This window comes from Pocillopora damicornis, chromosome 8 (genome assembly GCF_964200805.1).
Source record: "Pocillopora damicornis chromosome 8, jaPocDami1.2, whole genome shotgun sequence".
NCBI lineage: Eukaryota > Metazoa > Cnidaria > Anthozoa > Scleractinia > Pocilloporidae > Pocillopora > Pocillopora damicornis.
Window position 1 is genome coordinate 19,085,688 of NC_142677.1, and position 13,336 is coordinate 19,099,023.

General features: G+C 40.4%; 2 protein-coding genes across 2 annotated transcripts; one reads left to right on the forward strand and one right to left on the reverse strand.

The window, feature by feature from the left end:
- The first annotated feature begins 334 nt into the window (after positions 1-334).
- On the forward strand, positions 335-6,933 carry LOC149041713 (uncharacterized). The gene has a single exon (XM_089214012.1). It carries the CDS (start codon positions 630-632, stop codon positions 6,108-6,110), a length of 5,481 nt encoding a protein of 1,826 aa, XP_089070138.1. The 5' UTR covers positions 335-629; the 3' UTR covers positions 6,111-6,933.
- A 3,287-nt stretch (positions 6,934-10,220) lies between these two features.
- On the reverse strand, positions 10,221-13,173 carry LOC113686541 (high-affinity lysophosphatidic acid receptor-like). Its single transcript, XM_027204180.2, has one exon. The coding sequence runs from the start codon at positions 12,589-12,591 to the stop codon at positions 11,467-11,469; it is 1,125 nt and encodes a 374-aa protein (XP_027059981.2). The 5' UTR covers positions 12,592-13,173; the 3' UTR covers positions 10,221-11,466.
- Between the last annotated feature and the right edge of the window lie 163 nt (positions 13,174-13,336).

Genomic DNA, 13,336 nt, shown 5'->3' on the forward strand with positions numbered 1-13,336 from the left:
CAAACTTCCTCACCCTACCCCCAACCCGGTATTTAAAAACTCTCTACATCGACAACTTATGCTATATAATGATGCATATTCAGGATGGTCGACTGGTAATCGTGGGCGCGCAACGAGTGCAAGTGAGGTCATCGAGGTCGCGGGTTCGAATCACGCTATAGGAGTTATTCTTAATCTGGCTTGGGGGCCGAATAAGTTCTCCCCGAGTATGATTTGGAGCTGGCGGACAAGGAGTAACTCTCAAACTGGCTTGGGGGCCGAGTAACTCCTCCCCGTGGAATTTGCGTTTTGTTTTTGTTGTCTTTTTTATTTTTCCCCTCTTTATCATTGTTGAAAACTGGACCGAGAGAGTCACGTGATTTTTGTTTGTTTCTTACCCCCCACAAATTGAACTTTGAACTCTTGATAAAAAAAAACTCTTCAACGAAGGAATGTGAATTAGGAATGCGTGAAAAACTGTCTCGTATATTGTTATTCTTACAGTCTTTACTATTATCTTTAGTTGTCCTGTTGTATCCGTTTTATACATTTGGTGCCGAGACCCGGGAATCGAAAACCGGGATTCTACCGCTCTGAAGAACGTCTTGAATGAAATTGTTGTGAATGCGAGCTGGAAGCACGTGGGTGACATGTCGCAGTCGGGGAAGAAGAAATTGAAGAATCTGAGGAAATTTCGCGACGGTCATCGAAAGTTTGTCGAGAAAACTATCGAAGATGCTAAAGGGTTAATCGCTGAAGGTAATCTCGTCGAAGTGAAAAGGCTGAAATTTCTTCGAACCGCTCTTGAAACGAAGTATTCGGAGCTTCAATCGCTCGACCGCGAAATTGTGGATCTGGTGGATGACGTTGAAGTTATTGATACCGAAGTCTGTGAGAGCTGTGAGCTAATGAGCTCCATTCAGGAGTGTATTGTAGAGTTAGAATCTGTTTTGGAAGCTCAAGAAAGTAAGGGAAAGAGCCAGAAATCCCCCTCCGTGGTGCAACCTGTTCCTCCCGAAAGCGCGGGAACTTCTCAAGGTCACGTTTCGAAAGCCTTCACTCATGCAAAGTTACCCAAGCTTGAGCTGAAGAAATTCCACGGAAATCCCATGCATTGGTATCCTTTCTGGGAATCTTTCGAGTCTGCGGTTCACGAGAACCCAAATCTGTCTTCCGTGGATAAATTCAACTATCTGAAATCACTTCTCACTGGCACTGCACAAAGTTCGGTCGCCGGTCTAGCCCTGACGAGTGCTAACTACGAAAAGGCGGTTGATCTACTGAAACAAAGATTCGGAAATCGGCAGATGGTGATCTCTAGCCACATCGAAGTACTCACCAAACTCCCCAAGGTGGAATCGATTGGTGAAGTTAAGAAACTCCGAAGCTTGTACGACACAGTGGAATCTCATGTTCGTGGATTAGAAGGTATGGAAATCTCTTCCGAGATGTATGGTTGTTTCTTAACACCAATAGTTATGCAGAAATTACCGGAGGAATTTCGAATCGCTATCACTCGCAATCTGGAATCGGAGACATGGAATCTGAAAGATATTTTGGTTGAATTTCACAAGGAACTGCAACTGAGAGAACAATGTCTCGTCAAAAACAAAGAGTTCAGATCCTCAAATCAGAGAGGTGAGTTGCCACTTTCTACATCAGCTTTGTACACTGACAGTTTTAAGGATAAGCAGTCTTCTCGTGTTTGGTGTTCATTTTGCAATCAAAACCATCAGAGTTCTAAGTGTAATGTTGTCACAAGTACTGAATCTAGAAAGGAAGTTCTTAAAAGGAAAGGCAAGTGTTTCCTTTGTCTCAAGCAAGGACATTTGGCACGTAACTGTCAAGCTCATATGAAATGTCTTAAATGTCAAGGAGCTCACCATGTAGCAATTTGCGGTGGTTCTCAATCAACCCTGGGTGGGCAAGATCAAGATAATGTGGCCAGTGTATCTACCAGTATGTATGTGGATCAGTCTAGAGGGTCTGTGTTGTTGCAGACGGCAACCGCTGAAGTTGTGCGTCCAGATAATGACGCTTCTTCCCTAAGTGTTCGCCTGGTATTTGACTCATGCAGTCAGAGATCTTACATAACTAAGAACCTTAAAGACAGACTGAAGTTACCAGTGATTGGTAGAGAGTCACTTCTGATTAAAACCTTTGGTGAGTCTGATGCCAGATTACGAACATGCGAAATTGCTCAAGTGGGTATCAAAACCATGTGTGATGCAATTGTCTACATACAAGCCTATGTGGTACCAGTCATATGTGGCCCCCTGACCCAACAACCCACAGAGCTCGTTCAGTCTAGCTGTGAACATCTGCACGGCCTCTCTTTAGCCGACAGGTGTGGTAGAGGAGATCTGCCTATCAGCATTCTCATTGGTGCTGATCATTATTGGTCATTGGTCGAAGGAACCATAGTGAGAGGTGCACCGTGGGAGCCTGTTGCCCTTGCCACCAAACTAGGATATGTCCTCTCTGGCCCCACCATGATTATGTCTCACAATGACAATGGTAACACAGTGAATCTTACTGCAACCCATGTTCTGAAAGTGGAAGCGATTGTTGTCAATCGGGATGAAATTGCTTTTGAACTTGGAAAATTCTGGGACTATGAATCACTTGGGATTCGAAATGACAGTTTGTCTCTGTATGACAAATTTGTGAGCAAAGTTGAGTTTACAGAGGGAAGATATCAAGTACAGCTACCCTTCAAGGAAGACCATGAGCTGCTTCCAGATAATTTTGCATTGTGCAAGTCAAGGCTAGTTTCACTGCTGAAGCGTCTGAATTTGAAGCCTGAGGTGTTAGAGCACTATGATGACGTCATCCGAGATCAGGAGAAACAGGGAATCGTGGAACCGGTGGAGCAAGGTACTAATAATGGTGTGGGCAAGGTACATTACCTTCCTCATCATGAAGTGATCCGTGTCGACAAGGACACTACTAAACTGCGTATTGTTTATGATGCCAGTGCTCGATCAGGAAGGAACACACGAAGCCTTAATGACTGTCTGTATGCTGGTCCCCCACTGTCTCCTCTCATTTATGACGTCCTCCTGAGGTTCCGGGCTCACAAGGTAGCCCTCATAGGAGACATTGAGAAAGCCTTCTTAAATGTTTCAGTTCACCCAAGAGATCGTGACTATCTTCGTTTCCTGTGGATTGACGATATCACAAGCAGTCGCCCGAAACTCCAAGTGTATCGATTTGCAAGAGTTGCATTTGGTGTCTCCTCAAGTCCCTTCTTATTAAACGCAACAATTCGTCATCATTTATCTTCTGCTGACATTCCCAGAGAGTTTGCTGAGAGAACTCTGAAAAGTTTGTATGTGGATGACTTTGTTAGTGGAGATGATTCCGATAATTCAGTTCTCGAGATGTATGAGAATCTGAAGTCGTCTTTCAAGAATGGAGGCTTCAATATGCGAAAGTGGGTCTCCAACTCCAAAGTCCTGCAGGAAAGAATTGGACAATCTGAAAGTCAGCCTCATCAAGTTTCAAGCAGTTTTGTTAAGGAACACCCGATTCAAGAGGAAGATGAAACCTACTCAAGTTCTCTGTTTGGGACAGCGAAGAACTTCACCACATCAAAACTCAAAGTACTTGGAGTTGGTTGGGACAGGGAGAAAGATTTGTTGCTCTTGGATCTGACCTCTTCACTAGAAACTGACAATGCTTGTCTGGTTACGAAGAGAGCTATTCTTGGTACAACAAGCAAGCTGTATGACCCCTTGGGACTACTGAGTCCAGTCATCATTCCACTGAAGATCATCTTTCAATCTATTTGCAAGACAGGGGTTGGTTGGGATGACCCTGTGGATTCATTTATCCATGAACAGTGGTTAAAGCTTGTTCAAGATGCTAAGAAGGTGGGAGTGGTACAACTGAAGAGACACTACTTCCATGGTTGGTCAAAAGCAGATTTGCAAAGTGTTCAACTCCATGGTTTTGGGGATGCAAGTGAGAAGGCCTATGGAGCAGTTGTGTACTTACGCGTTGAAACAGCCACTGGAACTGTCTTCACCCAGCTTGTGTCATCAAAAACCAGAGTTGCCCCGATGAATGGAGAAACCATACCTCGACTGGAGTTAGTAGGCGCTCTAATTCTGGCCCGATTAGTCAATACGGTGTTGACAGCATTTGACGGAACATTGAAAGTTGATTCTGTACATTGCTGGTTAGATTCTCAAATTGCTCTGTGGTGGATTTGGGGTGTAAGTAGAGAATTCAAGCAATTCATTCAAAACAGAGTGGTTGAGATCCGTCGACTTACAAAGCCAGCTCAGTGGAATTATTGCCCCACGGAATCCAATCCAGCTGACATCTGTTCGCGTGGGTCAATGACCTCGAAATTGATCACCAATCAGTTGTGGTGGGGTGGCCCTGAGTTTCTTAGGGCTGAGAAGGAGCAGTGGCCAAGTCTTAAAATGAACTCTGTTGAAGTCACAAGTAATGATTCAGATCCTCGCCTAGAACTGAAGAAGGGAAGCTGTAACAACAGCAAGAAGCAGCATGACAGTTCAGTTCTTGTGAACATTGCCTCTGGAGAGGCGACTTTAGAAAATCGGCTAAATCTTGATTGCATCATTCCCTTGGAAAAGTTCAGTAGTCTTCAAAGACTGATGCGAGTCACCGCATATGTTTTGCGATTTGTTTCTAATCTCAAGCAAAGTAAAAGGAAGAAGGAATTGATTGATGGAGAAGTAACGCAAGAAGAGATGAATCAAGCAAGAGAACTTTGGATCAAGGAGGTGCAGAGATCCGTCTACAATGACAAGAACTTTGACCAGGTCAAGGTCTCGTTATCACTGTTCACGGATGACAAGGGAATCTTGAGGTGTGGTGGTCGTCTTAAAAATGCCCCGATTCCATATGATGCTCGTTTTCCGATATTCCTTTCAAGATGTTCACGATTCACCTACCTGGTTATCAATGACTGTCACTTCAAGGTTCTTCACAATGGTGTGAGGGATACACTCACAGAACTAAGATCAAGATTCTGGGTGACGAAAGGGAGGCAAACTGTGAAAACTGCGATCGGAAACTGTTCTGTTTGTAAGAAGTTACAGGGGAGAAGCTATACAGTTCCTCCTCCCCCTCCTCTTCCTGAATTTCGATTGAGTGATGAGTTTGCATTTACACGTGTTGGAGTGGACTTCGCAGGGCCCATATATGTCAAGGATGTATTTGCAAAGAAGGGAGATATGAATAAGGTCTACATAGCTTTGTTCACGTGCGCCGCAACCCGAGCTGTTCATCTTGAACTTGTTCCAAATCTAAGTGCAGAGAGTTTTATCAGAGCCCTTGCTCGCTTTAAAGGAAGAAGAGGAATTCCCGTCTTGATTGTCAGTGACAATGGGAAAACTTTTAAGGACTCAAGAGTGCAGGCCCAGTGTCAGCGTGATGGCACACAGTGGAAGTTCAACGTTGAAGCAGCCCCTTGGTGGGGTGGATTTTTTGAACGGCTGGTAAAATCGGTCAAGTTGAGTTTGAAGAAGTGTATACGAAATGCTCGGTTAAACTATGATGAGCTATCTACTGTCCTTGTGGAAGTCGAAGCGGCCTTGAACTCACGACCCTTGACATATGTCTTCGATGAAATGGAGGAACCATTAACACCTTCACACCTGATTGTGGGCCGCAGAATTTTGTCAGTACCATCAAAGAGCTCGTCGGATGAAGTTGGCCAAACCGTGGAGACACTAACAAGAAGAGCAAAATTCTTACAGCGAATTCTGGATCACTTCTGGAATCGATGGCGGTCAGAATATCTCACACAACTTAGAGAATACCATCGCTATTCTAAGAGAGCTAACTCTCTCCGTAAAGTACAAGTGGGAGATATTGTGTGTCTACATGACAATAAGATCCCGAGACAGCTGTGGCGCCTTGGAAAGATCGAACGATTACTTCCTGGACGAGATGGTCGAGTTCGAAGTGCAGTAGTAAGAGTTAAGTCTGGTAATTCACCAACTGCAGAATGGAGACGCCCATTGCAGAGGCTCTATCCTTTGGAAGTGAAGTTGGACACTGAAGCTGCCAATCCTATGCCCCAAGCGGCAAATGTTCCTGTTAGAGTAGTGAGGGACGAGGATGTCCCAGTTGTTGTCGTGAATTCTGATTAAGATAGATTTATTAAGTTGACTTTGTCATGTTATGATTTGTGTTCGTAAGATTAATTGAACTCTGAACTCTGAACTTTGATTGATGATATCAATCAACGCGGGGGAGTGTGTTGAAAACTGGACCGAGAGAGTCACGTGATTTTTGTTTGTTTCTTACCCCCCACAAATTGAACTTTGAACTCTTGATAAAAAAAAACTCTTCAACGAAGGAATGTGAATTAGGAATGCGTGAAAAACTGTCTCGTATATTGTTATTCTTACAGTCTTTACTATTATCTTTAGTTGTCCTGTTGTATCCGTTTTATACAATCATCATTATTTATCATCATTATCTATCATCAGAGTTTGGAAAAAGAGTTTACAATCTGACAAGTCAGGAAGTTTCAGTAGAGACACTTCAAGAAGACGTATATGATGCTCTGCCGAGTTGACCGGAGATGTAATTATTTCAAGGTTACAAATCGTGAATTTCAAGAGGCCATGCACTCGTTCGAATGCAACGATCGCCAGCAGCACGAATAAAATTGCATTGATAAGCCAGTCTAACGGTCCTCCACTGTCTTCCATCGCTCCAGTTTTTGTGCAATGCAATCATTGGATCATTGGTATCATTGAATCATTGGTGCAATCATTGGATCTATCACTGGATGCACCTTCCAGATATTTCCTGGTGATGTTAGAATTGTTAAGACTAAAAAGTAGCATCAGGAGCCCATGGTAGCGTCCATTTTTTATCGTGAGTGACGAGGAAGATTGACTTTACACCTGCCTCTTTAGTATGGCATACATAAATTAGAGGATATGTGAATATACTAAATGCGTCCACAGAAGTAAAAATGCGTGATACCTGGTGTGTACCATTGTGCCAATGCACACACTTGATAGCTTGTTTGAGAAGTGTCCGAATTGTAGTATAAGAGTGATTCTTTTAATCTGGCTTGGGAGCCGAGTAACTCCTCTCCGAGAAATCGCAGTTTGTTCTCACTGTCTTTTCTTTTTTATCCCCCTTATCATCGTCGATTTTTTTCTACTCTTTTCCTCCTTTTTTCTTTTGTTTTCCCTTTTTTTCGTTTTGGTTGAGCAGTTTATCTTTTTGAGTTACTGCTCTATTTTTTATGATACGGTTTTGGTGTGGGTCGGTTGTTTTTTTTTTCCTGTTGTTGTTGTTGTTTTTTTTCGAAATTAGTTGTAACTTTTTTTGTCTATTGTTATGGTATTGTTATCGTTCTTAATTTCTTACTCATTAGGCCTAGGTCGCACTATTGAACTTTTTTTGTCTTTTTTAAGCGAAAAATCTGCCAACTAGTAGCGTATAAATTAAGTGCCACCCCAATTTTAAAACCTTGCCAAATTTAAAGGAGCCGATGTCCTGCCTCGAATTCTGAAAGCGTCCAAATTTTGAAACCTCTCGCAAACAACTTTGTTTTTTTTTTTTTAACCATTTAGCTATTATCGTGCGCAAGACATGTGTCGATAAAATTTCCTTGTCTATCTTACCCTCAGTTTTCGTTTTGAGGGAAACGAGGAATTTGAGCGACGCTTTTATTGGTATGTCTGACTCGTACCATGGCAATGGGCTCGGTCACTGGCGGCAATTTGGAGAACAATCGGCTTCAACGAGTACTACTCCTTCCATTAGAATTATCGAAGCCAGAAAAAGTGGTGCAAGCTGCAACTAAAAAGATCGACAGAAAAAAAGAAAGCGAAGTACGATACATGGTCCCAACCTCGAATCATGACTCCGCCGGACGCAGAGACCTCGGCGACTTCGACCAAGGATGATTTCGAAAGTCAGCTCTATTTAGCCGAAGTCTTCGTCTTCTACGTCTAAAAGCTGACAGTAGCGGCATGAAAACCTGCTGATAATGTACCAATGACAAAAAAAAAACGCTCCGCTATTTTGTTGAGAAAGAAAGGCAAAATTCCACAAACACTGGAAAGCTTTTAAAATAATCATTCGACGCTATCCCTTCTTGCCCAGTAATTCGAGCGGGAAAGTTTTCTTTATCTTTTAATAGCGGGAGATAGGTTTGTGATTGACGTATGTATCAATCAATGAAATTTTGTCAGAGGATACTGGTTTGATGCGACAGCCGCCAAAAATTGGAAATTGCAAAACTTTTACAAATTTTTGGCTCGCGAAAAAATTGGTAAATATTTAACTTCGCTCTAGTGCGACCCGAGCGCGAGGTGATAATGGCGAGATTGATGCAATCATCGACCAATCAGAGCATGCGCATCTCTATAATCACCGCAGTAATCATACTGATAAATAGTATAGTCAACGAAGATTCTTCTTCCAAGAAAAAAGTTTTGTAATTTGGAGACCTCCATCAGCTATTCCCCATCGATTGTATCCTCATTAAAAAAATTGTATGCAATTTCTTTGATGTACCCTAATGATCTTTAGCATATTTAAGTATATTGTGGCCTTGCCAAAACACTAAGAAAAACAAGTAGAATTTTAATTTGTCACAGAAAGTGTTCAAAGGCTGAAGTGAAAAGTTTACATATTTTGAATTTTAAACAATATTTACCATGATAGCTATTGGCCAAATGGCAAAGCTATGAGTTATATAGAAAATTATGTTGATTTTTCAAAAGAGATAATGGACCTCTTGTATAAAAAGGAAGTTGTAACCAAATACATCATTTCCACAACTTTAACAGTGAGAGTTGTAATGAAAACCTCACCTGAACAAACATTTTACCATCAAGCTTACTTTAACACCTGACTTTTCATTGTGTTCCAGTTTTTTTTTTGCACCCTGTGTCTGATGGCTTCTGGACAAAATGAATGTTTCATTTTAATATTTTTTTAAATTTAGTACCTTTAAATACCCTGGTATACTATACAACATTTTTGACATAATATGAGACACTTGCCAAGTGATAGTTTGAATCAAGTGGTTCCCCTTATGTTGTTTTAATAATAACTATTTCCTTTTTTTGGATTGTGGACATTTATTTTCTTTCATCCAGGAAAAAATGGTTTTTATATTTTGAAATGATTTTGTATGAACTATTTCTTCACAACAGTACTAATGCATTAGATTTATGACACCTGCAATACCCCCCAAGCATGAATAATTTTTTTTACATCCTTAGGTAGAACAATAGTCACCCTTTTAAATTTGAAGCCTTTCATGAAGCTTTTTGTCAATATGGCAAAACTGAGAGGTGGCAAATGTTGTAGTCCTTCAACGACCTAAAAATTCACGAATGAAATTTAGACTTACATCCATAGGAGCCTCTATGTAAATTTTGATGAAGGTAGGAACAAACAGTGATCATTAGGTAAATAAACTAACAGTACTGCCCTGATAACTGGGCTTCCTTGCTTCCCCTTCCATTCCCTTATTTCCCAAGGCAGCTTGGGAGACAGATGGCTTATTTGCTGGAGTTCACCCCAGTTTTAGCAACAAGATACAATGAGGATTACTGCTTCTCCATCATTGACCTTGAAATAAAGCCAATCCTTTTAAAACCCTTTACACACTAATATCAGTATGCATATTCTCCATACTGTTCATCATACATATTTTGAGGTGCTGACAAGGAGAATTTGTTTAACAATCAAGGGCTTCTTTGTTGGTGATCATTTCCTTTATTCTTGTGACCTTCATGTGTAATTCAGGGAGATATTGGTGGGAGAAATTAGATGTTAGTCACTCTTAGGGGTTAAAGGGTAAACAGGATCATTCCTGGGTGTAGTTAAAAACCAGGGACCATTTTCTTGAAGGTTCCAGTAACTTGATGGCCTGGTAAGTTGTTCTGCTTTCTTTTAAGACGAAGGTTTCAAAAGATTTAAATATTGTACAAAATGGACTAGTTAGATCAGATCCAGAGTTTTAATTACTAACTGACAAACCATTTAACCTGGCAATTTCTTTATTCAGCCTGGTAATTATGCTAACCTAGACTGATTTCCTTTTCTTTGTCAAACACTTATTCTAAACTTGAGTTTTCAAAAAACTTTACTTCTTAAGCCAGTTTGTTTTCCTTAAAAGGTTGGATTCCTCTATGATATCTCAATCCTTTCAAGGTTAAAATATCAATTAGCTTTTTTAGACCAGTTTTCATTTGCTATGAAAGCAACAACAACTGTTCTTGCACTGTATTCCCTGACTTTATTAATAACATTAGATCTTAATTACTATTATTACATATAATTTACAATTCTATTAATTTAATATCTATTTTAATTCATTGCACTAAGTGGACTTTGGCAAAATGCTAAAAGACAAATTATTTTAACCCCAAAGCCACAAAATGAATCTAGTAAAACTGACATTCGAGGCCTCCCAAGGAGGACAGGACAGTACAACTTGTAGCAAACAACTTCAATTTGTTGGGATGAAAATGACTGATTCACTGATGTAAGATCCATTCTCATAGGAAAGAGGCTGTTCACATTTCTGCAATGTTCCACTTGCAAAATATTGATAGGTAAGTCTGTTAATGTCTGAAACTTAAATATCTTAAATATGTAATTTTTCTAGTAAACCAAATAGGGTTGACTGATAAGCACACCAAATGAAGTATTAAATTGGGTGACTGTAATACTCTTAGAAATACCCAAAACAGGATATTCAACAAGGGATTCTTAGACCGATACATCAAATATAGGGACAGTGAGATTTGAAAAACTCAATAAGATAACAGAAACATTGGGTTATGTTGCTTGTAAGAAACACAGCTATCTAGTCCTTAGAAGCATCATTTAATCTTCTAACTCCCAGGGGTAACCAATAAGTAATTTTCCTATACAATATCCGTAAATTAATCGGCAGAAAGTTGATTAGAAAAGAAAAAATCAATTAGGAGATATAGCATGATTGATTTAAAACCAAATTCTCAAGGGTAAATAGTGGGAAGTATCTAGCATATAGCAAAGAGAACTGATTTTAATATAAATAACATGTCCTGATTTGATCCAATCTGACTCAGAATTTTAACTTAAGGTCTTGAGTACAGAATTATCAATCAATTATCATGGACATGCAACTCTGAAGATTCATCTATTCTTAGTGGTGAAAAATAGGAAAATAGTCAAAAACTGCTGGTTGTCATAGAAGATTTGGTACTCTATTTGAAATAGATAGGGTATTTGAAATCCATAGCAAAAACAAAACCAAATGGAAGGACTTAAATGAAGTAAATGGCTCATTAAGAGTAAGATCTGTATGATGTTTTAAATTTACAACCACATTACCATAAAATAATTACTCTTTATAAATATATTCTTAGGTTCAGTATACTGAAACTCAACCTGCCTCTATCTATTGTAAAAATGTAAGCATTGCTGTGAGTTGTCCTAAAACATCTTAAATATACCTTTGTAAACTAAGTGCTGTTAAAGCACTGATGTTGCAAATTTTTTGTCCACTTCATAAACTACATGTGGTCGTATGCGCCTCATCGTCCGTCCTGGTAAACAGTGTGGAACGTGACACCAAGAAGGCATAATATCCAAGCAGGCTTCTCGAAATTTACTGATGCGAATGTAATAAATTATGGGCTTCAGGGTTGAGTTTAAGTAGGCAATTAATACGACCACCAGATCGGCTGTGTAAGACAATGACTTCTCATATCCTTTAAAAAGCAAATGAAAGCGGATCACAGTGAAAGGAAAACCGCAGATTACGAAGAGAATAAATAGGATTAATATAGTGGTGAAAGCCCTTGTCTTGAAACTGTAGTCGATGTTCATCTTGCCTGGTCGGTGCATTTTAGTCATCACCCCACCAGGTACGGGTGGGTGATTTTGAATGCGTGTCGAGTTCCTTCGAACGGTTCTTAAAATAGACCCGAAGCAATATGTCATTACAAGTAGCGGAACTGAAAATGTTGTGATAAAAAAAAACAGGCCGTATGATAAATCAATGGCGCTTCGGCTAGGCCATTCCAGCGAGCACTGAATTTGACCCACCTCATAACCATATTTACCCCAACCGAAAACGGGAGGTAAAACAACCACAACTGCCAAAATCCAAGAGATAACAATGTACATTTTCGCCTTTCGAGGTGTGAGTGTGTCTTTGCGTTGGACAATTATCATGAAACGGTCCACTGATATCGTCAACAATACGAAGGTCCCTTCTGTCACCAAGAAGCTAAACAAAACGGCATTTATTTGACAAAATATATCGCCAAAAACCCATCTCTGAGCAATCAAGGATACGATAGCAAAAGGCATACACAGCGATGCTGTGAGCACATCGGCCATCGCTAATGTCGCCAATAAAATGTTTATGGCTGATCGCATGGCGGGTTTTTGATAAACGATGTAGCAAACGATCGAATTTCCCAATATACTGACCAAGCACATTAAAATAAATAGCAAACCAAAAGGTATCACACATGCTGTTGAAAATGGCATGAAACTCGAAGGAACTCGACTTGGACTTGAGGTACTGTTTCCACTCGTTAACAATACATTACTGCTCGCGTTGTGTATACGTTCTGTGTCGTTCACCATAACCTGTCAGCGGCAGGTTCTCTGTTTTGACGGCAGTAATCTCTCGGCATCCCACTCTAGCATCGATCAAAAAATCGCCTCTTTGGCACCGTAGAAATTCGCGTGAGAATACGGACCACACAGGTTTTGATCTTCACTTGGCGTTCAATATCTCGATCGTAAGTCAAATTAAAAATACCAGATCGCTGGTTCTTCGTAGCTTGATATTTGTCTTTTTCGCTTATTTAACCGCTGTTAGTGGCAGCTAATTTCCCAACTTCTACTGCGTAATTCTGATATTATTCCAAATAAAACCATGGCTACTGTCCGCAATTTAAGGATCTCCTGTTTAAATAAGAGATGGCAGATGTTCAGATGTATCCTCACAGGATCACCGCTGTCGCCCACGGCAAAATGAACGCTAAGTGTCCTTCCATCTTGTGAGCGAAAATCTACCTCGTCAAAGCTTCAGCATGCAGCTTTTTCTTGACGAGTTTACTTTAAAAACCAAAGTAAATAACTCGAGTTTCGTGCACATGTACGTCCGGTTATAATATTCACGTCCCTCTTAGGCGACTGGAAGCCGCTGTAGCTTTGAGCCCGCAAAATTACAGCGGCAGCATAAAATTTGTTTTTTCATTATGTACCTAGTAATTAATCTGTAACCTCCCAAGTGCAGGGTACAAATTTGAATTTAGATGAGAGTCTTTTCAAGCTGTGCGGTAGCTTTGCCCGGTTTCTATGGACTTTAGTACAATCAGAATGA

Coding starts and splice junctions, on each gene's coding strand:
- LOC149041713 (XM_089214012.1), top strand. CDS start 630: ATGTCGCAGTCGGGGAAGAAGAAATTGAAGAATCTGAGGAAATTTCGC.
- LOC113686541 (XM_027204180.2), bottom strand. CDS start 12,591: ATGGTGAACGACACAGAACGTATACACAACGCGAGCAGTAATGTATTG.